Raw genomic sequence first — 25,327 nt, 5'->3', positions numbered from 1 at the left:
TTACTTTGAAGACTTGGCACTTGCCCTCACAGTTTAATGATCAGTGCAGGCAATTAGGGTATATGTATCATACCAAACTATTATATTCTCTAAATTACAATTATGTAGGCATTAGGATTCATTCCCTAAAATGAATGTACCCATAGGTACTGAACGGAGACAAATATGCATATGTTTTCATGCCCATCTTTCTATATTCGGAACCATTCTCCATGGTTCTACATTCAAGTCTTGCACTGATCAAACTCAAATGTAAAAAAAATTGATTGTTTTAGAGAATTGAATAGAAAGAAAGAAAACTCCCTGATCAAATTGGTAGGACACCCAGTGGGTGTGCTGTCTGGGGTTTAATTCAAATGTATTCAGTGTGCAATGGAACCGCCCCCGCAGACCTCCTTAGACGCCTCCATACCAATTACTGAGAAGTGCATAGGAAAGGCATACAGTTCCTGATTCTGAAATCGGCCCCATACACCCTATTCTCATGCTCCTTGGCCTTGTAAACGTATGTCTTTTTAACCGTCTGATTTGTACGGTAGTATACTGGCAAAGGGAACTTTTACAGAGTTCTGATTATCAACGCTCTCTGGTGTTGGAAAAGCGTAGCGGGTTAGTTCTATAACATAAAAACCAGACTAATAGGTCATTTACAGTACAATCAAATAAACAATTCATCAACATTGTTACAAACGCTACGGGAGACAAATCCTGCATACCATTAAAAGGAAGAGGGGGGAAAATGAAATCAAAGAATCTTGTCCTGACATGACATTCATAATTAGTGTTGCATCCAATTTTCACAATGGTCCCGTTTGGTTGTGAAAGACAATTCACTGGACAACACATCTTTACCACATGACAAAATCAAAACGACAGCACACAAAATGCACAGTGGGGAGTCTTTAAATATATATTTTTTAACATGATTAAATAATCAAGTATTTAAAACAAATCAAAGAGTAGGACTCCGATCCGTGGGTTTTAGAGACTTTAGAGTTTGTTTTTAGCAGCCGGAGGAAAGTTAGCGGTAGGTAGCTATAGATTGCTAGCTCGTTAGCGGGGTCAGTGCAGACAGCTGGTGTTGTACTGGAAGGAAGCCATTTGCACGCGACCCCGTAACCTTTGGACCTCCAGGCCGTGGAAGTAGTCGTCGTCATCGTTCTGGACGATAATCTCCTGCAGCTCGCCTATCTCCCTCTCCATCTTGGAGCGCAGCTCTCGCTTCATCTTCTGAAGGGCCTGCAGAGAGAGAAACGCTTTAATATCCTGACCCCAATACCGTAGGATGTATGAAGTAGTCACATGGTGAACCCTGAATAAAGCTCACCTGTAAAGAATGAGCATTCATCTCAATCTCCCCAAAATGTGCAGACAAAGTACAGGTACATGTGGTAAACTGTGTGTGCATGAGCATGCATTTACCTTTTCTTGGGCCTTCTTCCGTACTTGGATATCCTGTCTCTCTATAGCGAGAGTTTCGGCCAATAATGAAAACTGAAATATGTCAGAACAGCGTGGAATTAGCTTTCAGCTGTCCCGTTCTTTCACATCAGTGCCGATGGAGGAACAGAGACGAGATCAGGAAGCCGTTTCTTGGTCTTACTCTTACTACTTCCGTATAATGTGTGTGTGTGTTAATATGAAAGAGGGTCGTGTGTTGGTTCTACCTGGTCCTTGTAATAGTTCTCCATAGACTGGATCTGGTCTCTGTGTTTGTTCTGGTGCTCCTGGCGCTGCTCCTTGGCGTAGGCCCTCTGCTCTCGGAGACAGGCCTTCTGCACCTCCAAGCCCTCCTCAAACACCTGCTTAAACATCTGGAACACAACACACACACACACTTATACAACCAACAACCAACATGTGTTTGTATAGTCATTGTGTTCATGACCGGTTTACTTTTGACTTTACAATGGAGCTAAATACATGACAATTGTGTCAAATCTTCCCTTCAAAAACATACATGTGTGGAAAATGGAAAGTACTGTGAAGCGTTGCAACATGAAATTCTAGGAGAGTTTAAACCGTGTTGGGGATCGAGGCTCAGCGCGGCGTCACTAACTGACCCTCTCCTCTTTCGTGCGGGCCCTCATCATGCGCGCGCGGAGCTGGACGTGGTAGTCACCGTGGTACTTCTTGGCCCGGGCGATCTGCTGCCTCTGCTCCTTCAGACGGTTCTGAGTCGACTTCTGTTGCTGGATACGCTCCTTAAAATCCCTCTGGAGGGGGAGAGGAGCGAGACGGCTGTACAGTTAGAGGGGCTGTTTGTATTATTGCTTGGTGTGTGTGTCTGTGTGTGTGTTTGAGAATGTGTGAGAGACATAAGACTGGTAATATATGTGTGTGTGTGTGTGTGTGTGTGTCTAGCCTACATGTATGCTGAAGCTCGTGCATGTTTTGAGTGGCTCACTAGGCGTCTGTTGTGTTCTTGCTCTTTGTGGATCATCTCCCTCAGCAGGTTGTGTCTCCTCTGAGCCTCTTCCACCTGGAGAGAGAAATATTGACGAGTTAACGGGAGGAGATCGAGGTGGAAAGGTTGCAATGGTGAACCCTGGTCTCTGGGGGTCATTATAGGGTCTTCGCCCAATCACAGGCTCCGCACTTAGACATCTGTTTTAACGTTACAGACAGGTAGGAGACTTGCAGAGATCCAACTGGCAAGCCAAGCTAAGCTAAACCCTCCCAGTTCGCCCTGTGGTTTATATGGTGGATAGTGTGTTATAGCGCCCCCACCTGGCTGGTGAGTTTAGTGCGTGGCCCCTGCCTCTGGTTGTCCAGGGAGAGGGAGGCGTTGAGGCGGTCCACCTGGCCCAGCTGCTGCTGCCACATCCTGCCCAGGGCGTGGGGCGAGAGGTGCAGGTGGGGGAACTCCTCCAGGAGCAGGGGGAGCAGGTCGTTGTCCTTCACCTTCACTGGAAAACGGGGGAGAGGGAGAGCGAGAAGCACAAACAGTTAATATAGAGGGACAAATCCATACCGTGAACTTAGACTAATGCGCAAATCCATATCAAGCTCTTTCTCCTAAGGCATATGTATAGGATGGAATAGATAGCCAAGTAGGCATCCTCCATATTAGTTTCACCGAGGCCAATGCTGCGTTTTTAGTTCAGGGCAAATGAAGGAGAGGAAGCCACTTTGTACTTTGATTAGATTTGAGTTGATACGGTCTCCATCTCACTGGCAGAGACTCCAGCTTGGGGGTCTTACTTGGTGGGGCTCTCCTGGTTTTGTCCTGTCGCCTGCGGCCCGGAGTTGGTTGTCTGGTCCGAGGGGAGCGGTGTCGGGCTGCTGTGGTGTACACTTGGGACGGTTTGGGGGCTCGGGGAACATCTCTCAGTATGGCCTCTCTGTACTCCCTCTCCTACAGGGCAGAAGCACACATAGAACATCTGCTGTAGATAATATTGGGACACACAGTCTCTCTATCGCAGTCTCTGCCGGAGGGCTACTGTGTACACAGTCACATGGTGTCTAACGCACACAGCTCCCCAGGGCTACAATGAGTAGGTCTGATGCTGTTTACACACACCTCTCCCTCGCTTACCGCCTCATGTGCTCTGGTTCGTTCCGTGGCCATAGCAGCCCGTTCTCTGTCCTCGTACACTTTCAGCTCCTCCTCATAGGCTCTTTCCAGCTAGAGAGAGATGTGTACACACCAACTATGTTGGACTGTTCAACTTGTCTCTTTTTAAAAAAAGGTGACCATCTTTATACTGAATATGGCGTTGGTCAATGTGATGATGTGGCAATTCCCTCTGACCTGGCGGTGTTTGTGCTGGGGCTGTAGATGGCGGAGTTGTCGTCGGCGCGTACGGGCGGCGGTGTGTCTCTGTGTGACCCCTCCACTCACCGCCTCTCTCGCGGCGCCCTCTAGCTGACCTGAAAGGGAGCGGCGGGCCCGGGGAGGGGAGGGGGACAGGGAGCGGGTACAGGGGGATGTGGGTGCTCGCGGCGTACCTGAGAGAAGGGTCAGAGGTTAAAGTTTAAAGCCGAGGGAACGTTAAATCATAGAGCTGGTCAATAATGACTTTTGCTGGTCAATAATGATAATGATTTTGTTGGAGAAGTGTGGTGCAATCTGGGACCGTATGCACAAAGCATCTCAGAGAAGGAGTGCTGATCTAGGATCTGCCCATACAAATCGTATTCCTTATGATATCAAAGGCTAAACTGATCCAAGATCTGAGACGCTGTATGAATACGGCCCCTGACGTGATTGAAGAGGTGGAGTGTATGTACCCGTTGGCCTCCTTGGGGGCCTGCGACACTCCATGACACTGTCACTGTGGTGGGACTGTTTGTCCACCTCCTTGACCTCGTCGGGCTCTCCGCTCTCTCCTAGCGCTCTCTTTAACATCTGACGAGTGGAAACACACACACACGTTAAAACCTAGATTTACATTGCTGAGATGCCGGAGGTGACACAATCCCAGCTCCCGACACCTTCGTTTTCCCCCCACACACAATTTACCAGTGCGATTAATGGTCAGCCACGAAGCACGCAAAGTGAAAGCACGTCGGGTTGGGATGATTCTCCGGGTGAATGGGACTGTAAGGCATCCGACACGCGGTGAGACTGCTCAGAACTCGTCCCGTATCCCCACAATGTAAATATAGCTTGACACACACAGTCATTGGACTAACCAGTAAGGTCCACATAATGACAAGTGCGTCACACACACACGAGTGTACCACTCACCAGGTCCAGCTCCTCTAGCCGTCGGGACAGCTTCTCAGACATGTGGTGCAGCTCCTGTTCTGCCTTCCTGTTTCTCTGTCTGCGCCAGGAGAGAGGCTCCTCACAATCCTCCTCCTCTAGTACCCTACTACTGCTGGAGAGAGGGAGAGAGAGGAGAGAGAGAGGGAGAGAGAGGAGAGAGAGAGGGAGAGAGAGGACAGGAGAGAGGGAGAGAGAGGACAGGAGAGAGGGAGAGAGAGGACAGGAGAGAGGGAGAGAGAGGACAGGAGAGAGGGAGAGAGAGGAGAGGGAGGGGGGGAAAGGTAGAAAGAGATATTGGAAGAGTAGAGACAGAGAAAGGGTGAAGCAGGGAGGTGAATGTTAGATTGAGTGGCCTCTGTGTGTAACTAACTTATGTGCATGTATATTGCTTTTCTCGCTATGCATCTACAATGCTATTCTAACCACCTCCCATTGTGTTGTTCTTACCTGAGCACAGTCTGCCCCCTGTGAGCCCAGCTGTCCTGCTGCGTGAAGGTCTCTTCCTCAACTTCCTCCTCAGTGTCCAGTGGTGCCCTGTCCTCCAGCTCATCCTGCAGGGTGAGGAAATGAATGTCTGGCTGTGTCCGGAATAGAACCCTCCTGGGCCCCACACTGGTAGGCTAAAGAGAACGAGAGAAATTTGCAAAAAATTATACAATTTTGTCCTTAATTAGCTGTAGATTGAACATGCATTGGGCATGAATTGGACATGCATTAGCAAATAATTAGATTTGAATTGGGCATGAGATAGACTTCAACTATTGAATTAGCCCTCATTTGAGACATTGTAACTACAACTGTCCAGAGGGCGAGCGGTTAGTCATGCCTTACCTCCGGCTGCTCCTTGGCCTCCTCTAGCCTGGCCTTGGTTTGACTGGACACAGACTTCTCACTCTCCACTACAAATGAAAAACATGGAGGAATACGAGGTTGAATAAGTCGAATTGATACATGGTGTGGAGGTGCTACACATTTATTTTCTGATGCATTGAACAGCGTGCATCACCGGGTGAATGGTTGAAGGCTGGCGAGCGCACTCCATTTGTAACTGTGTCAGCCACTGGCCTTGGGGACTGAAAAGAAAGAAGAGAAAGTCATTCATTAGACAGAGACAAAGGGGTGGATGCATTTCCACTCAATGGGGGAGTGAGAATTCACAATCAAACTGACAAAAGAGAACCCAGCAGGAGGAGGAGTCTCAGTGGCTAGCTAGCCTTTGTGCAAGGAGGTGCACTGCCAGAGCCCTGCTAAATGACCTCCAGCAGGCCACAAATGTGCATGTGTCTGCTCAAACGGTCAGAAACAGACTCCATGGGGCCCGACGTCCACAGGTGGGGGTTGTGCTTACAGCCTGTCTCTTATACACATCTAGATGTGTATAAGAGACAGGTTTCACACTGAGCACATGTGACAGACGTGACAGAGTCTGGAGACGCCGTGGAGAACGTTCTGCTGCCTGCAACATCCTCCAGCATGACCGGTTTGGCGGTGGGTCAGTCATGGTGTGGGGTGGCATTTCTTTGTGGGGCCGCACAGCCCTCCATGTGCTCTTCAGAGGTAGCCTGACTGCCATTAGGTACCGAGATAGAGATCCTCAGACCCCTTGTGAGACCATATGCTGACACATGCACATTTGTGGCCTGCTGGAGGTCATTTTGCAGGGCTCTGACAGTGCACCTCCTTGCACAAAGGCGGAGGTAGCGGTCCTGCTGCTGGGTTGTTGCCCTCCTACGGCCTCCTCCACCTCCTGTCTCTTATACACATCTAGATGTGTATAAGAGACAGCCTGATGTACTGGCCTGTCTCCTGGTAGCGCCTCCAAGCTCTGGACACTACGCTGACAGACACAGCAAACCTTCTTGCCACAGCTCGCATTGATGTGCCATCCTGGATGAGCTGCACTACCTGAGCCACTTCTGTGGGTTGTAGACTCCGTCTCATGCTACCACTAGAGTGAAAGCACCGCCAGCATTCAAAAGTGACCAAAACATCAGCCAGGAAGCATAGGAACTGAGAAGTGGTCTGTGGTCACCACCTGCAGAACCATTCCTTTTTTGGGGGTGTCTTACTAATTGTCTATAATTTCCACCTTTTGTCTATTCCATTTGCACAACAGCATGTGAAATTTATTGTCAATCAGTGTTGCTTCCTAAGTGGACAGTTTGATTTCACAGAAGTGTGATTGACTTGGAGTTACATTGTGTTGTTTAAGTTCCCTTTATTTTTTTGAGCAGTGTATATCCACAGTAAAACGAGTCCTATAATCGACAGATTTTTAAAAAGATTTTCCCATGATGTCAAGCAAAGAGGCACTGAGTTTGAAGGTAGGCCTTGAAATACATCCACAGGTACACCTCCTATTAACTCAAATGATGTCAATTAGCCTATCAGAAGCTTCTAAAGCCATGACATCATTTTCTGGATATTTCTATCCTGACAGGGACTATATCTTTGGTTGCGTCACTGGTCTGTTCCACTGATGCAGTCTTTCTTCCCAGTTGAGAGACTAGCAGTTGGAAACATTACATTCCTTCTAGGGTGGCAACTTGTGTTGGTGGGGACATATGGCCCTGGGTCATATTGTAAATGGCATGTGACTGGAGAACTGTTTCTCAGTCAACTCGTTGACTAGAGGCAGAGCTAGCCAAGTTTGTTGAGGTATGCCAGGCAGAGTATACGTAGACATTAAAGTTCTCTCCAACTCTAGATCCACCCATGTCCAATTTCTCAGTCACAGTACTGGCTAGTCTTCAGACAGAGCGAGCCACAGTTGGTAATGGAATAACAAGTGGAAAGCATTTGCCCCTGCTAGCGTGTCTGGACTGCTTGCCAGAGGCATGCAGGTGGGATGTGACGTCATTCCCAGGTTAGGAGTGTTGTCGCCCGTAAACAGAGAGGAGGAACACGTTGGAAAAGTGACTCCTGTGATGCGTCTCGTGGCCATTTTGGATGAGTCGGCAACAGCTCCTCCTTTGTCAGAGGAGGAAGGAAGCTCCTTTTTCAGAGGAAGGAAGCTAGAGTTCTATAAACTGTACTTGGCTGAGGTCACTTCAGAACATGTTTCAGAACACAGTCGTTTGCCGAGAGCTTTGAAACACTGATTACAACGGAAAGTTGATACTGTATTACGAAGCAACGAACAAGAGTTAAGCGTAATTTGAATCGATTCAGCATGGTTATGTTTGGCTCGATGGACATACCTGCGAGGTGCCAGCGGGTGCCTCCTGCTCCACTGCGGCCCCGCTGCCGAGACCGTTGGCTGGGGGAGACTGGCTCCCCGAGCCGGGAGCTCTGTCGGGCCTGTGGGGGGTAGTCTGGTAGGGGGGCTGCAGGGGGATGGCCGAGCGCAGGGGCTCCCTCAGTAGAGTGGCCTGGGTGCCTGGGGTTCCCGGAGCACCCGTGGTGCTGGGGCTCAGGGCTTGTGAAGAGGCTTCCACTGTTAGTGAGGGGTAAAATAGGTAGCTGTTAGAGGTGTAGATTTTGTAGGTAATGTATTGTAGGAGTATGTGTACACTGTTCAGTACTGAAGTTCGCATGGTTAACAGATGTTATGGCTATTCATGTCATGTTATAATAGGGTTATGCAGGATGTTTGAACAAAAGGTTCAAGTAAAATATTATTTTTCTTTCTATACAAATCAGATTTGCCTCTAACTGGTTCACTGTTCTTTAAGTAGCCTACAGTTCTGAATTATGTTCTCAGATGCAGTTCTGTACTCCTAGCTATTAATGCCTTGCCAATAACCCTGGCATTGTGGGGCGCCAGGTAGCCTAGTGGTTAGTGCGTCGGACTAGTAACCGAAAGGTTACAAGATCGAATCTCCGAGCTGACAGGGTAAAAATCTGCCGTTCTGCCCCTGAACAAGGCAGTTAACCCACTGTTCCTAGGCCGTCATCGAAAATAAGAATGTGTTCTTAACTGACTTGCCTAGTTAAATAAAGGTAAAATAAAAATAAATAAATTGTCTAGCGAATATACATAAGATCCATACCATGGAGCAAAGACACATATACAGGCCATTCGTATCCTAAACCGTTGTTGAAGACTATCATTAAAACCAAATGTAGGGACTCATGAGAGGGACTTAGTGGAAACTAATGAGAGGACGAGGGCTTTTAAAAGGAAAAGGTGACACAATTGTTTTTTACTTCCACTTGAGGAAAAACTAACCCCCTGACCGCATAATAACCTAACATTCCCCACTGTCTCCATAAAGAATTCCATAGGAAAGACAGCAAAAACTGGATACCTCATCAGCATCATGTGCCGTTTGATAAGCGAACGGTGGATGAAGTTTGCTGACGATAACGGTGGTAGGACTGATCACCGACGACGAGGCAGGGATGAGGTCAGAGACCTGGCAGTGTGGTGCAAGGACAACAACCTCTCTGAAAAGATTTGGCATGGGCCCTCAGATCCTCAAAAAGTTCTACAGCTGCACCATCACTGCTTGGTACGGCAACTGCAAGGCATCAGACCGCAAGGCGCTACAGAGGGTGGGGAGTACAGCCCAGTACATCACTGGCGCCGAGCTCCCTACCATTCAGGATCTCTATACCAGGCGGTGTTTGATCCTTCATCAAACACCGCCTGGTATAGAGATCCTGAATGGTAGGGAAAGAATTGTCAAAGACTCCAGCCACCCAAGCCAATGACATGGAAAGTGGTACCAGTGCACCAAGTCTGGAACCAACAGGACCCTGAACAGCTTTAACACCCAAGCCATTAGACTGCTACATAGCTAATCAAATGGCTACCCAGACTACCTGCATTGACCCTTTTTTGCAATGACTCTGTGCACACACTCACACCCAAACAACACATGAATGCTGACGTCACACACACAACACATATGTTGCTGCTACTGTTTATTATCTATAATATTGCCTAGTCACTTCACCCCTACCTTTATGTACATAGCTACCTCAATTAGCTACAAAAAAAATAAAAAAAATTGTTGTTGATTTACCCTTGAGCAAGGTACTTAACCCTAATCCTGTAAGTCGCTCTGGATAAGGGCGTCTGAATGCCATGTAAATACCTCGTGCACCTACACATCAACTCGGTACAGGTACTCCCTGTATATAGCCATGTTATTTTTACTCATTGTTATTCACTGGGTATTTATTCCTTGTGTTTTATCTTTAACTCTGCATTGTTGGAAAAGGACCCGTTTAGTAAGCATTTCACTGTTACTCTACACCGGTTGTGTACAAAGCATGTGACAAATAAAATGGGATTTGATTTGAGTCTGAATGTAAATCCAGAAAGACAGAGGAAATGTTTTCCTTTTTCAGCATTCTATGTCACGAGCCAGGAACAAGCTTTCGGTTCCCGCCTACCTTCTTGTTTGGCCGTGAACGTGCGGGCGGAGTCTCCCAGGAGGATGAGCTCATTGGTCGAGCCCGTCTCCTCCGCATTCCAAGAGTGGAGGGAAGGTTTGCTGCTAGACTGGACGGCAGAGCTGGAAGAGCAAAGAAACGTTGTAAAGTTACAGATGTATCACTATCAAAGTAAATCAAAGAACAGACCACCCAAACAGTTCAATGGACAGTGCATCGGTGTGTCTGGTTCGTGTGATACCAGTCCAAGTCAGAACAACTACAACCTGCACGTGTTTCTAAACAGTGCATTGGGTTTCCTGGTTTAGGAACTGAGGTTTACGTCACCCACAATGACTCATTCAGCTTTGTTGACTTTCCAGCCAGCCTTTCTGTGCGACAGCCGTCGGAGACAGGCTGAGTAGACATAGTGATGTCACAGATGTTTGTGTTCCGTGTCCAACCTTAACATTCGCAGCGCCTGTTGACATTTGTGTTGTGTGGCTGCTCCCTGACTGGCTGTTGTGTCAACAGGATGTACCGACTTGCCCTGCACGATGATGACATTTGAAGTGGTCCTGTCTGGTTCAGTTGCTAGAGCATGGCATTTGCAATGCCAGAGTAGTGGGTTCGATTCCCAGGGCCGCCCGTATGTAAAATGTACGCATGCATGACTAAGTCGCTTTGGATAAAAGCATCTGCTAAATGGCATTCGCAAGCGTCTTGTCTCGTGACGTAGTGTCTTTGGTTGTATCAACAGAGCTGGAACTCTGCTCGAACACGGAACTGAATCTGAAACCATGGAAATGTACATTGAACGTGTTGCGTGGAATATCTTGAAACACTCACTGCACACTAGAATACTGGGAGGCTCTCTCCATTAGGGACATCTGTTCCTCTGTCTGGGGGACCACTGGCCCTGTAGGGAAGGGGGCATCCTCCACAGGAACACCGTTTGGTTCCTTGTCTGGAGGGAGGAAAGGGGGAGGATTTGAAGAAGGGAGGAGAGAGAGATGGGTGATTACAGCGTGCCGCAATGTGGTGACGCTGACCGGCTCCTGCTGTGATGCAACGGGGAAACGAACAGGCTACCAGTCGACTTTCAGACCACCAATCAGTCTGTAATTATACAAATATTGAAGTCACATTAACACACTCGGTTAGAGTAGTAGAATAAGCACTCGGGACATAGTGATCCATAGACATTGGAGCTCATAGACACAGTAATGATCCAACCCCATTTCCGAAAGCTGAAGTGAAACAAGCAACTGTTCTCGCCATGTCATTGTGAAAGTGCATCGAAGAGTTCATCGAGTGTGACAGTAACATTATCTGTAGTGACTCACGCGTAGCCTATCCCACTAATTGGAAGTATCAACAGGTTTAAACTAGAGCCCGGCCGATACATTATTCTGGGTACGATATCGGTTTCGCAAAACTTACTGATACCAATGTATCTGCCGATATACTGTTTTATGCCGGGAAAATTAAAGTGTAATTTTCACACACTGTATACGCATAAATTGCTATTCAAAAGAACAATTGTCTAAGAAATATGGTTCAAATATTGATTTCTTACATTGTGAAATGAATAACAATGAGAATGGCAGCAAGTGTTAAGGTAAGCATGAGAGTCCCTTTTTTCATCCTATAGACTGAATAATCGGTTATCGGTGGAATTATCAGCCAATACCAACATAGCTGTAATAGGCCAGTATCGGTCGATAATATTGGTGAACCGCGGTCTGTAGCATCACAGACAAACATTCACAGCTCCTTTCGGATTCACGGCAAGCCACCAACCCCGTCAATTTTGATAAATCAGCCTTTTCAATGCATGTCATTTAAATTTCCAGAGCTGATAGTCGGTCATTAAAAGTCTAATTGGTGTTTTGCGATGGGAGAAAGGGTCAGCAGACCACAAAGACGGACACAAAGGCTTGCGGAGCGCTGCCAATTGAATGGGCCAACCGCTTCCCAGTAATCCCAGAGCCAGCCACCTCTAAACCGGGTTTAGAAAGACCATTATGTCCACTTCATGTGTGGGTGATCTCACCCAAACAGGGTTGTGTCTCACTCAGTGACACAGATAACGTTTGAGGGAGATGGGGTGATATCAGGCAGGTCTTCTGACCTCAATAGGACTTCCTGGTTAAATAAAATAATGTTAGCCTAAATGTAACAGTTGAGAGGGTAATGGAGTGAAAAAAWTTTTTTTTGTCTACCTCCATTTTGCGACTCCTCTTCACTGATCTGCTCGGTGAGGTATTCAAGCAGCCCGTCAAAGATCTCCAACAGGTTCTTGATGGACTCCTTGTCCCCTCGTACAATGTTCTCGCCTAGAGCCGGGGAGAAAAAAAACATTAGGACAAGCCATGAATCAGTGGAACTATAATCAACACCACATTGTTGTCCTTTTAATAGATCCAACCAGTCTGCATCGTTTTACGGTGAATTTTCCTAAACAAAGAGGCTTGTGTTTGCTCTGAACAAGGCTGTGCTTTGAAATCTAAACAGCAATTTAGCCAGAGACCCTCTGCTTGTAGCTAAATAGATCACTTGATTTTCTTTCAGCATTCATCATCTGTTCTCTCTGCTACCGCATGGCAAGCAGTACCGATGCACCAAGTCTGGAACCAACAGGACCCTGACCAGCTTCTACCCCCATGTATTAAGACTGCTAAATAGTTAGTCCTGGTAGCTATTGGTTAACTATTTAGCTATCTGCATTGACCCTTTTTTGCACTAACTCTTTTGACTCATCACATACACTGCTGTTACTGTATTATATATCCAGTTGCCTAGTCACTTTATCCCTACCTATATGTACACATCTACCTCAATTACCTCGTATGGGCTATACTCGGCCTTGTCTCAGGATGGTAAGTTGGTGGTTGAAGATATCCCTCTAGTGGTGTGGGGGCTGTGCTTTGGCAAAGTGGGTGGGGTTATATCCTTCCTGTTTGGCCCTGTCCGGGGGTATCATCGGATGGGGCCACAGTGTCTCCTGACCCCTCCTGTCTCAGCCTCCAGTATTTATGCTGCATTAGTTTAATGTGTCGGGGGGCTAGGGTCAGTTTGTTATATCTGGAGTACTTCTCCTGTCTTATCCGCTGTCCTGTGTGAATTTAAGTATGCTCTCTCTAATTCCTCTCTTCGGAGGACCTGAGCCCTAGGACCATGCCTCAGGACTACCTGGCATGATGATTCTTGCTGTCCCCAGTCCACCTGGCCGTGCTGCTGCTCCAGTTTCAACTGTTCTGCCTGCGGCTATGGAACCCTGACCTGTTCACCGGACGTGCTACCTGGCCCAGACCTGCTGTTTTCAACTCTCTAGAGACCGCAGGAGCGGTAGAGATACTCTTAATGATCGGCTATGAAAAGCCACTGACTTTACTCCTGAGGTGCTGACTTGCTGCACCCTCGACAACTACTGTGATTATTATTATTTGACCATGCTGGTAATTTATGAACATTGGAACATCTTGGCCATGTTCTGTTATAATCCCACCCGGCACAGCCAGAAGAGGACTGGCCACCCCTCATAGCCTGGTTCCTCTCTAGGTTTCTTCCTAGGTCTTGGCCTTTCTAGGGAGTTTTTCCTAGCCACCGTGCTTCTACACCTGCATTGCTTGCTGTTTGGGGTTTTAGGCTGTGTTTCTGTACAGCACTTGAGATATCAGCTGATGTACGAGGGCTATATTAAATACATTTGATTTGATATCCCTGCACAACGACTCAGTACTGGTACCCCCGTGTATATAGCCAAGTTATCGTTACTCATTGCGTATTTATTTATTACTCTCTACATTGTTTGGAAGTAAGCCATTTCACGGTTAGTCTACACCTGTTCACAGAAGCACGTGACAAATAACATTTGAGTTGGTCAGATGATTGACTGAATAGCTAGTGAATACCTAGGGAATAAAGGAGTAGTTACTAGTTAATTACTAGTGAATAGTGAGTCAAGAGTAAGAGCCGCTCACCTGTGATGTGTGAAAGGCTGATCTGAAGTAGTCCAGAGCCAGGGAGTCGATCACAGACTGGATGTTGTGGACATCATCCTCCTGACTGCTCGGGGCGGCGATGTAGTCTACACACACACACGGTTCCAAATCACAGCCTCTACTTTGGCCACTTACTAGCTCATTAACAAACACAGCCTTGTGTTGGCAGGTTTGACGATCATAAGTAGCACTGTGTGGCATTCTTGAAATAGCACTGTGTGACATTCTTGAAATTCTAAGAATACTCTCCTCTAAAGCACTCAATTCTTGGCCTTAACAGCACGCAGCGCAGCATTTTCTTTTTTTTTTTTAAATGAACTAACATGGGACGGTTGATTAGGTCTCAAAAAACACATATTGCTCTTTTGGTGGGCATGTTTATTGTGCCATGTTTGGTGTAAACTTTACCTGGGACTTTCTCCCCCAAGATGACCTCATACAGGGCGACAAAAACATTGGCATTACAGTCCGTCACCTTCCTCAGTCTCAGGTTAATGTGACACTTGCTAAGGATATCATTCGCCACGTCCACCCAATCTGTAAAAAAGGACATTACACACTAAATGCAGACCTTGAATATATTCATAAAGTGCATAGTGTAGATCATACTTATTGGAGCAGTTATGAACTAGACTACGTTAAAACTAAACGTGGCAGTAATAAAGCCTCTCCTGAAAAAAACGAATCTTAACCCGAAAATTGTTTAAAACGACCAGCCTGTATCGAATCTCCCATTCCTCTCAAAATGTTTTGACAAAGCTGTTAAGCAGAAACTCCCTGCCTTCCCGAAGCCAGATAAAGTATACAAAACGCTCCAGTCTGGTTGTAGACCCCATCATAGTACTGAGACTACATCGTGAAGGTGGTAAATGACATTTTAATGGCGTCAGACCAAGTATCTGTCCTCGTGCTCCTAGACCTTAGTGCCGCTTTTGACACCATCGATCACCACATTATTTTGGAGAGATTGGAAACCTTAATGGTTCCCAAACTTTTAATGGTCCCGTACCCCATCAAACATTCAACCTACAGCTGCGTACCCCCTCTAGCAACAGGGTCATCGCACTCTCAAATGTTGTTTTTTGCCATAATTGTAAGCCTGCCACACGCACACTATACAATACATTTATTAAACATAAGAATGAGTGTGAGTTGCGGTCACAACCTGGCTCGTGGGAAGTGACAAAGAGCTCTTATAGGACCAGGGCACAAATAATAATAATTAATAATTGTGCTCTTTATTTAGCCATCTTACATATAAAACCTTATTTGTCCATCAAAAATTGTGAATAACTCGCCACAGGTTGAGAAGGGTGTGCTTGAAAGGATGCACATAACTCTGCAATGTTGTATTGGAGAGAGTCTCAGTCTTAAGTCATTTTCCACACACAGTCTGTGCCTGTATTTAGTTTTCATGCTAGTGAGGGCTGAGAATCCACTCTTGCAAAGGTACGTGGTTGCAAAGGGCATCCGTGTCTTAACAGTGCAATTTGCCAAGGCAAGAAACTGAGCGCAGCCCTATTCAGAAATCTGGCAGTGGCTCCTGATTAAATTCTGTGCTGTTTGAAAATGTGAAGATTTTTTAAAATGTTAATCACATTTCTATTTGGCGTACCCAAGACGGCAGGGGTAGTCGTACCCCAGTTTGGGAATACGTGGTCTACACGGACAAGTTTGTGCCTGGTTTAGATCTTATCTGTTGGAAAGATATCTGTTCATCTCTGTGGATGGTTTGTCTGACAAATCAATGGTAAGTTCCGGTGTTCCTCAAGGTTCTGTTTTAGAACCACTATTGTTTTCATTATATAATCTCTCTCTGTTTCAGACACAAGGAAGTGGATGGCGGCAAATGTTTTACTTTTAAACCTGCTTTATCTTGGCCAGGTCACAGTTGTAAATGAGAACATGTTCTCAACTGGCCTACCTGGTTAAATAAAGGTGAAATAAAAAAAWAAAAAAATACAGTTGGACAAAACAGAGATGCTAGTTCTAGGTCACAAGAAACAAAGAGATCTGCTGTTTGATTTTACAATTTATCTTGATGGTTGTACAGTCATCTCAAATGAAACTGTGAAGGACCTCTGCGTTACTCTGGACACCGATCTCTCTTTTGATGAACATATCAACAATATTTAAGGGCAGCTTTTTTCCATCTTTGTAAAATTGCCAAATCTATTTTTTTGTCCCCAAATTATGCAGAGAAGCTAATCCATGCTTTTGTCACTTCCAGCTTAGACTACTACAATGCTCTACTCTCCGGCTAACCCGATAAAGCACTAAATAAACTTCAGTTAGTGTTAAATACAGCTGCAAGAATCTTGACTAGAACCAAAAAATGTGATCATATTATTCCAATTCTAGCCTCTCTACACTGGCTTCCTGTTAAGGCTAGGGCTGATTTCAAGGTTTTACTGCTAACCTACAAAGCATTACATGGACTTGCTACATCGACTTACTCCTACCTACGGTCAAAATTGACAGGCCTTCTTATTGTCCCTATAACTTCTAAGCAAACAGCTGGAGGCAGGGGCTTTCTCCTTTTGAGCTCCATTTTTATGGAATGGTCTGCCTATCATTGTGAGACGCAGACTCGGTCTAAACCTTTAAGTGTTTACTGAAGACTTATCTCTTCAGTAGGTCATATGATTGAGTGTAGTCTGGCCCAGGGGTGCGAAGAAAAACGGCAAGGCACTGGAGTGATGAACCGCCTTGCTGTCTATGCCTGGCCGGCTCCAGGCATCTCTCCACTGGGAGAGATGGGAACATATTGGGGGCTGAACATATTGGGGGCTGAGTCACTGGCTTACTAGTGCTCTTCCATGCCGTCCCTAGGAGGGGTGCGTCACGTTGTGCCAGGATTTTTTCGCTATACTCGACTTGAGTGGGTTGAGTCACTGACGTGGCCTTCCTGTCCGGTTTTACGCCCCCACGGACTTATGCCGTGGAGGAGATATTCGTGGGCTATACTCGGCCTTGTCTCAGGGTAGTAAGTTAGTGGTCTGTTGATATCCCTCTAGTGGTGTGGGGGCTGTGCTTTGGCAAAGTGGGTGGGATTATATCCTGCCTGGTTGGCCCTGCCCTGTCCGGGGGTATCATGTCCAGTGTCCTCCGACCCCCCTGTCTCAGCCGCCAGTATCTATGCTGCAATAGTCTATGTGCTGGGGGCTAGGGTCAGTCTGTCCTATCTGGTGAAATTCTCCTGTCTTATCTGGTGTCCTGTGTGAATTTAAGTAATCTCCCTCTCTCCTCCCTGACGACCTGCGCCCTAGGACACTGCCTCAGGACTACCTGGCGACTCCTGGCTGTCGCCTGGTCGTGCTGCTGCTCCAGTTTCAACTGTTCAGCCTGCGGCTATGGATCCCTGATCTGTTCACTTCACGTGCGACCTTGTCCCAGACCTGCTGTTTTTGACCCTTTCTCTCTCCCAATCCCACTCCCTCTCTACCGCACCTGCTGTCTCGACCTATGAATGCTTGGCTATGAAAAGCCAACTTACATTTACTCCTCAGGTGCTGACCTGTTGCACCCTCTACAGTCACTTTGATTATTATTTGACCCTGCTGGTCATCTATGAACATCTGAGCATCTTGTAGAACGATCTGGCCTTAATGGCCGTGTACTCTTATAATCTCCACCCTGCACAGCCAGAAGAAGACTGGCCACCCCTCAGAGCCTGGTTCCTCTCTAGGTTTCTTCCTAGGTTCCTGCCTTTCTAGGGAGTTTTTCCTTGCCACCGTGCTTCTAAATCTGCATTGCTTGCTGTTTAGGGTTTTGGGCTGGGTTTCTGTATAAGCACTTTGTGACATCTGCTGATGTAAAAAGGACTTTATATACATGTGATTTGATTCAGTTTGTTGACACAACAAAACTGCACAACAAAACTGCTCAGTTGGTGGCAACCATCCCAACATGATTGTTGACATATTGGCGGCTGATTTGTGGGCATGCGCGGGCAGGCACAGTATGCTAGCTAACTTTACAGTAGCTAAGTTTAGAAATGTTAGCAACACCAACTACAGTGTGGTAAGCCAGCTAATACTAACGCAAAGAACACTACTTTAGTTAGCAAACTGGCTATGTATGTTACAGTAGCTAGATAGCTAGGTTTAAGAAAAGTACTGGATAACTCCTTAAATAGCCTACTATGTAGTTATTCTCCTGATTGATATTGCTAGCTACTAAATACAGTAGCCACCAAGTTAGGTGCTATTTCTTCTTAGTTAACTAGTAAATTAACCGTCGTTAGCTTACCTCTCTCATCTTCTTGGGTTCCCATTAGGCATTAACTAGCGCGCTAGCTAGCTGTGTGGTAGTCAGTCGAGCTGGCAACAATACTGGCTCCCTTGACCTCTGAAAAGAGTTACTCGCATTGCTAGCTAGTAGCAGTACGTTTTCCAAATTTCGAGGTTAATCACTCACTGATAAACCTTCATCATGAGAACAGAAATGAAAAAGGGTGCCGGCTGCCAACAAGAAAGTAATCGACATTTTAAAATGCAAGTGTTTTCTGATTGGGTGGTAAACGGTTTCCACTAGTTACCCAAAACACAAAGTCAAAATGGATATATTGTAAAAATTCATGAAAACTAAAATTTGCTTTTGGCCTTAATTTAAGGTTGGAGTTGGGCATGAGCTTAGCAGTGTGGTCAATGTTACGGTTAAGTTTAAAATCAAATTTTAAGAAAATACATTGTAGAAATAGGCGGGGTTTGTTACTTTGTGGCTGTGGTAACTAGTGATGACCATGGTAAACTGGTACTTTGTTTCCGGAAGTAGCGTATAAACGATCGGGAAAATGGGTTCCTTGTCCTCTTTTTTCTTTCTTCTAGTTAGTCCAGTTGACTCTTCTGTTATTTTACAAGATAGCCCGGACATACATTTAAAAAATTAACCATATTTGTTATTAAAATATCACACGGTAGACAGGGTGTTCTTCCGAGTATCTGTCTTAAAGTAGTTCCCAGAGTTTCTAAACCCAGAGGCCCAACATCGCGAGACTTCCGGGATGGCTAGCGAAGCAGACCAGGACTGGGTTTGGGGTTTGAGAAGTAATTCACTTCTACACTACAGGGATTGTTTTTGCGTCGATATTCAGCAAGTTCGCATAGAAAATAGATGCAACAATTGCCTGCTAACAAAGTTAGTTTTTTTTGTTGTTGATGTTTTCATGTCTTACAAATGTTTTACTTTTGGGAAATCATTTGTACACAGTTTAAATGGCTTTTACAGATTTTATGTTTTTACAAGGAAAAGTAATTTTATTCATGGTTGTTTCTATTGTTTTTAACAACATGTACTTTTTAACAAATTTAAATGGAATATTCAAATGCTGTTTTTATGCTTTTATGCCGTTTTTATATGTATAAACTGATATACAAAAATATATATGAGCTGTTTTTAAAGGAAATGTGATAAAACCTTTCCAAAATAAAAAAATTGCCTGCTAGGGTGCATTTCAATTCTAATAGTTCGCCTTATTTCAATTTATGTGACAAAACAAGCAGTCATTGTAGAGAATCATTGTACCGTCTAAACCAGGGTTTCCCAAACCTGGTCCTCGAGTGCCGCAACAGTTTCCATTACAGGTTGCACATTTGAGGGGTTAATAAACCTGGGTCTATGGAAACAGAAGTGAAAAATGATTCCTTAGTTGTTAATTTTCTAGAAATATAAAGGCATAATCTAGATTCGAGCCAATGTCTTAAGTAGTTGAATTTTATTTTTATATTATTATATTTTTTTTATTAACAACAAATCAATACAGAAAGTACATAAGGGAACACAAGTATATATAGATGATATATAATGAACAATCAAGCTAGGGGGTACAATATCACATTACAATTACACAAGGACCTTAAGGGACATACATACACTTACAATTCTAACAGCTTTTTTGTTAGTAGAGTATTTAATAGTCTTAAAATACAGTTAAATTTATTTTTGTAGGGTAAGAAAATGTGCTTTTTTGTTAGTAAATTTACATTTGTGTATATGAAATTTGGCCAAAAGAATAATGAAATGAATTACATAAAAATGTTTCAGCTTATTTTTATCGTATGTAAAGAATCCAAGCAGTACATCTCTCCACAATAGTGTAAAATCTTCATAAATGTGTTCAATTATAAATCTACTGATGTCTTGCCACAGTTTTCTTACATGTATACAATGCCAAAAAAGATGCAACACTGTTTCTGGGTGGTCATTACAAAAGGAGCAATTTGAATTGATGTTTTCCTTAAACTTCTTCATATAGTGGTTGGCAGGATAATATTTATGAATAATTTTAAAGGAAACCTCCTTAATTTTGTTAACAAGTAGGTATGTGTGTGGCAACATCCAAACTTTTTTTCCAACAGATATTATCAATAAATCCATTCCAATAAGGCATGACATAAGGTATAGATAGATACAACATCCTGCTGAAACAAGGTTCGTATCGCTCTGTTGTTGAATGGGCCAAAAGAGAAACAAATCTTTCCTACTGATGAGTCAACAGTGTCAATAGAAGGTAGTTAAGTAGTTGAACATGTTATTACTCCAACCTATTGAAAGCGACAAACTTACACTTTTCCATTTTCGTAAAACAAACATTGTCTAGTGCCTTTCGATTTGACCGCCTGCACGTGCGCAATCCGTTAAAACCGATGACGTGTGTTTCTGCGCATGAGTTTAGCTAGCAAAAGTCGCCTTAACGTCGCCAACAAGTGGGATATGGGTTTTCTATTAGAGAAGCAGTTTCTGCCTGTCTTTGGTATCCATTATCTGTTGACTGCATTAAAATGAACATTGGTCAAATTTGATTTGAAGATAGGTGTTAATTGCAAACGTTGGGAGTGATCACTATTTGCTTTTGTACATATTTGATTCCCATCAATTTTGGGGGAAATGTTATTGTTGCTTCTTTCAGTAGACTATTGAGTAGAAGTTGTAGCTAACGTAGTGTTCCTGTGTAAAAACAATGTTGCGTCTACTGCCTGCATTCATTTTTTAAATGATTTATAAGTTGTGCATGTTGAATAAGTTAATACATTAGTACTTAATTTGGCTCAAGTAATGAAGGTTACTGTAAAAATGGGGTAATAATCACGTCATAAACTGTGCCAAACAACTAACTTCCGTGACCAAATAAGGAGAAAAAGTAGTACCAGACACAGGCGCGTTGATATGTTCCAATGTGTTATGAGCTAGTACACCGTTTGACTGACATTTGTGTCCCCGGCATTTCTATTTTCGTGTGTCGCACTTGTAGATTATCCACTTGTATTTATCATAGATTGGTTTAGTGATATAGACGTAGATACAGTCTGTTACTTTCATACTCTGCTTAATTATGCCCGGATTTTCCGACAGAGATCGTGGCAGAGACAGGGGGTAAGTAACGCGAATGTCTGTTTAGTTAACGTCGTTAGCTAGGAAAAGACGGTGCGATGGTTAGTTTTAACGCGGTACTGTAGCTAGCTAGTTAAGTTTTGTTTATCCCTGCCATTGGCTTTGGCTAGATGCGCAATGTTAATGCGACTTCTTTGAACCCTAATCAATTGTTAAAGTACATTTTGCCTGATGTAATTGATGTAACGAGCAGGTCGGGCAAATGTTTAGCTGGCACCTAACGTTAACATTTGCTAGCTAGGTATAACGCGCGTTAACAATGGGAGATTATCAGAGGCCTATGCTATATTTGATATAATAACGATATCCACCACGCTTGCACATCGGCGCATAAAATATAGTATGTGATGTTGGTTAGGTAAGAACCCTGGAATGTTAGGTCATCTTAAATGTGGCAAATTGTTTCGAATCAAAATGCCGGCCGGTTCCCTTTGTTCCTCTACCGGCCGGAATTAAAATGGCAGCTAAACTGGTTTAAACGTGACGCAGAAACTAATGTCGTAAGACCTACCACATCTTTGTATGTGTAAGCAAACGAGTCACTACTGTCAAGCCCTTGATCGTGGCTCCCAGTTCCATTACACATAAGTCATTAGATGAAGGCGTCGTTCTGTAGGGGAGTGTTAAGATAAGAGCCACGACGCTCGGTCTTAACATTAACATGCATCGATTGCGGTACGGGTTTGGAAGCATAAGGACCTTATCTTTCATATCGGCGAAATTGATAAACACATTTATTGGGTAAGGGTTCCCGCACGGCCATGTTACAGTGCTTGTTTACGGAAGCGCGAGTGTGGACTACCTGCACTAATTAGCTGTCTGCGTCTCAGGCACCTGTGTAAACGGAAGACAGACGTCACTAAAAAATACTGTCGGCTGCAACTGTTTACAGTTAAAATAATTTCACAAAAGGAAAATATACTGTGATATTAAAGTAGGGGGATTTGTTTCTTTAACCAATTAACTTTTAGATGGAGTGTTTGGCTTCCAGAGCCAATTTGCCCATAAATAAACACTAAGGAGTAACGTTAGCCAAATATTGGACTAAAGGAACCTAACTTCTGTCATGCTAACGTTAGCTGTTGTAGTACTCATCAAGCCATGAAAACTCGTAGGGGGATGTGGGGTATCAGTTCCTCAAGGTAGTTGGCATAACTATCTGACCTCAACACAGCATCCACTGTATGTTCAGTCATCTAATATTAGGTTGTCCCCCCCCCCCCCCCCCYMCTATTTCAGGTATGGAGGTGCACCTCGTTTTGGAGGCGGCGGTGGTGGCAGTAGGGGTGGACCCCCTCAGGGGAAATTTGGCAACCCAGGCGAAAGGCTGCGTAAAAAACACTGGAACATGGATGAGCTCCCAAAGTTTGAGAAGAACTTCTACCAGGAGCACCCGGATGTGTGCCGCAGACCACCTGTAAGTGACCCAGGCAGTTCTTTCCATCTAATTTGAGTGTGTGGTCTTCACCTTTTGATTCAAATGGTCTTTGCCAATTAACAACCTTTTATGTGTCTAATTGCAGCAAGAGGTGGAGAACTACCTGAGAGGTAAAGAAGTAACAGTGAAAGGCAGAGACTGTCCCAAGCCCATGATGAAGTTTCATGAGGCCAATTTTCCAAGTGAGTAAAACCTGTCTTCCAACCCTGCTTAAGAACAAGCTGGTCGTATAAGATGGAATTGAATCTCATATGTAATCAAACTTTGTATTTTTCAGATTATGTGATGGATGTGATTGCCAAACAAGGATGGGCTGAGCCAACTCCTATCCAGGCTCAGGGCTGGCCTCTGGCCCTCAGTGGGAAAGACATGGTGGGCATCGCCCAGACAGGCTCCGGTAAAACCCTCGCTGTAAGTACATTGATTTAAAACTACTCTTGGTAGCATCTTTCTGGTACATATTTGTGCAGATGAACCGAGCTCAATTTTTTTCCCCCTCACAGTATCTGCTGCCTGCAATCGTGCACATTCAACACCAGCCATTCTTGGAGCATGGAGACGGACCTATAGTAAGTACACCATACGCCTCTTGACTAGAGAACATCCTTAGTTTTTACAGGGTAAGTCCAGCTGAATAACACTTCTCTCTATCTTTGTCTCTCAGTGTTTGGTGCTGGCCCCGACCCGTGAGCTGGCCCAGCAGGTGCAGCAGGTTGCCGCTGAGTACGGCAGGGCCTCCCGTCTGAAGTCAGTCTGCGTCTATGGTGGAGCCCCCAAAGGACCCCAGATTCGGGACCTTGAGCGAGGTATCTATCCACCACTTTGTTTTTCTATAATTTGTTTTCTCAGTACGTTGGTTCTGTATTAAGTCATTTTGGTGACAGAGGCAGACATCTGAGTGAGTGTTGTCTGTTCCCCCCCCAGGTGTTGAGATCTGTATTGCCACCCCAGGGCGTCTCATTGACTTCCTGGAGGCTGGGAAGACCAACCTTCGCAGGTGTACCTACCTTGTGCTGGACGAGGCTGACCGTATGCTGGACATGGGCTTCGAGCCCCAAATCCGCAAAATTGTGGACCAAATTAGAGTATGTGGCTTTGACTCAACGCAATTCCTTTGGCGCGAGTTCTTCACTATAAAGGCTCATTCCCGCAATGATTTGCAGACTTACCCAATACTTGCAACTCATTTCAATTGGCAGAATTCCCATTGGACTTTGACAAATCAGTGCAGAGTCTGCATACCTTGACTAACCAGTACCCCTGCACATTGACTCGGTACCGATACCCCCTGTATATAGCCTTAGTATTGTTTATTTTATTGTTACTTTTTATAAATGTTTTACTTTAGCTTCTTTATTAAATATTTTCTTAACTCTATTTCCTGAACTGCATTGTTGGTTAAGTGCTTGTAAGTGAGCATTTCACGGTAAAATCTACACCTGTTGTATACGGTGTATGTGACAAATAAAATTTGATTCGGTTTTCCTGTAGGATCAGCCATTAGACTGCTTGAAGGATTTGATGAAATGCCAAGTAATCTGTTTTCTCTGTTCTTCTCTCAGCCGGATCGTCAGACCCTCATGTGGAGTGCCACCTGGCCCAAGGAGGTGCGTCAGCTGGCTGAGGACTTCCTGAAGCAGTATGTCCAGATCAACGTGGGTGCTCTGCAGCTCAGCGCCAACCACAACATCCTGCAGATAGTGGACGTGTGCAACGACGGAGAGAAGGATGACAAGTGAGTGACACATTCCTCCTCCGCAAAGCCAAACGTCACATTTACACTGCTTCATAATTGAAGGAATTCAAACGGAAGAACTCTTCAATTGGTCATTAATTTGTCCAGGATAAAGGGTGAGTCATGCCAATTTGAACCCGGTCTCTTGTCTTTACACCTAAGACTCCTCCGGCTGCTGGAAGAGATCATGAGCGAGAAGGAGAACAAGACCATCATATTTACCGAGACCAAGAGACGCTGCGATGAGCTCACCAGGAGGATGAGACGAGATGGGTAAGTGTCTCATTTAACTGGGACATCATTCTCCTTGTAATGAGTCATGCCTCTGATGTCCATGTTTGTCTGCTACAGCTGGCCAGCAATGGGTATCCACGGAGACAAGAGCCAGCAGGAGAGGGACTGGGTTCTCAATGGTATGCCTGAAATAAATAAAAATAGTTTTTATTTTTTTTGTCGCTACAATGTTATGGACTCGTTTTAACTGAAGTCTCTTTCCACAGAGTTCAAATACGGCAAGGCCCCCATCCTCATCGCCACTGACGTGGCATCCCGCGGTCTAGGTCAGTATGGCTTTGGTTAAACCTTCTGGTTGTTTTCCTCAATATTTTCACTTTTTTTTAAAAAGTGGTTTTGGCTTTCTTTAACTTCTATGCATTTTCTGAGTTTTTCTCACCTAAAGGTGCAGTCTTTGTGGCAGGGCCTAGGCATGACAAGTC

The 25,327-nt window shown here is 44.9% G+C and overlaps 2 protein-coding genes across 3 annotated transcripts; one reads left to right on the top strand and one right to left on the bottom strand.

Moving 5' to 3' along the window:
- Positions 1–18,981, bottom strand: LOC111952278 (centrosomal protein of 95 kDa-like). Its single transcript, XM_023970872.2, is given in 22 exon segments — positions 1–1,239; positions 1,423–1,494; positions 1,668–1,814; positions 2,064–2,216; positions 2,408–2,482; positions 2,731–2,909; positions 3,205–3,358; positions 3,542–3,631; positions 3,758–3,954; positions 4,237–4,354; positions 4,697–4,829; positions 5,165–5,337; positions 5,549–5,616; positions 5,724–5,790; positions 7,918–8,153; positions 10,061–10,182; positions 10,889–11,006; positions 12,265–12,378; positions 14,026–14,052; positions 14,055–14,132; positions 14,455–14,583; positions 18,298–18,981. Coding segments are annotated over 22 exon segments (2,652 nt in total). The 5' UTR covers positions 18,323–18,981; the 3' UTR covers positions 1–1,062.
- A 1,821-nt stretch (positions 18,982–20,802) lies between these two features.
- On the top strand, positions 20,803–25,327 carry LOC111954118 (probable ATP-dependent RNA helicase DDX5). 2 transcript variants are annotated; one of them, XM_070433834.1, is made up of 11 exons: positions 20,803–21,420; positions 22,678–22,855; positions 22,962–23,058; positions 23,154–23,287; positions 23,380–23,445; positions 23,541–23,682; positions 23,801–23,961; positions 24,439–24,611; positions 24,774–24,884; positions 24,963–25,024; positions 25,112–25,327. In XM_070433834.1, the coding sequence occupies exons 1-11, from the start codon at positions 21,380–21,382 to the stop codon at positions 25,189–25,191; spliced, it is 1,245 nt and encodes a 414-aa protein (XP_070289935.1). In that variant the 5' UTR covers positions 20,803–21,379; the 3' UTR covers positions 25,192–25,327. The 2 variants fall into 2 exon arrangements, with proteins under 2 accessions (XP_070289935.1, XP_023829422.2); XM_023973654.2 differs by lacking the exon at positions 20,803–21,420 and adding an exon at positions 21,988–22,179.

Source organism: Salvelinus sp. IW2-2015, linkage group LG1, assembly GCF_002910315.2.
Source record: "Salvelinus sp. IW2-2015 linkage group LG1, ASM291031v2, whole genome shotgun sequence".
NCBI lineage: Eukaryota > Metazoa > Chordata > Actinopteri > Salmoniformes > Salmonidae > Salvelinus > Salvelinus sp. IW2-2015.
The sequence above is the reverse complement of the archived record's forward strand: the minus strand, read 5'-3'. Positions and strand labels throughout refer to the sequence as shown.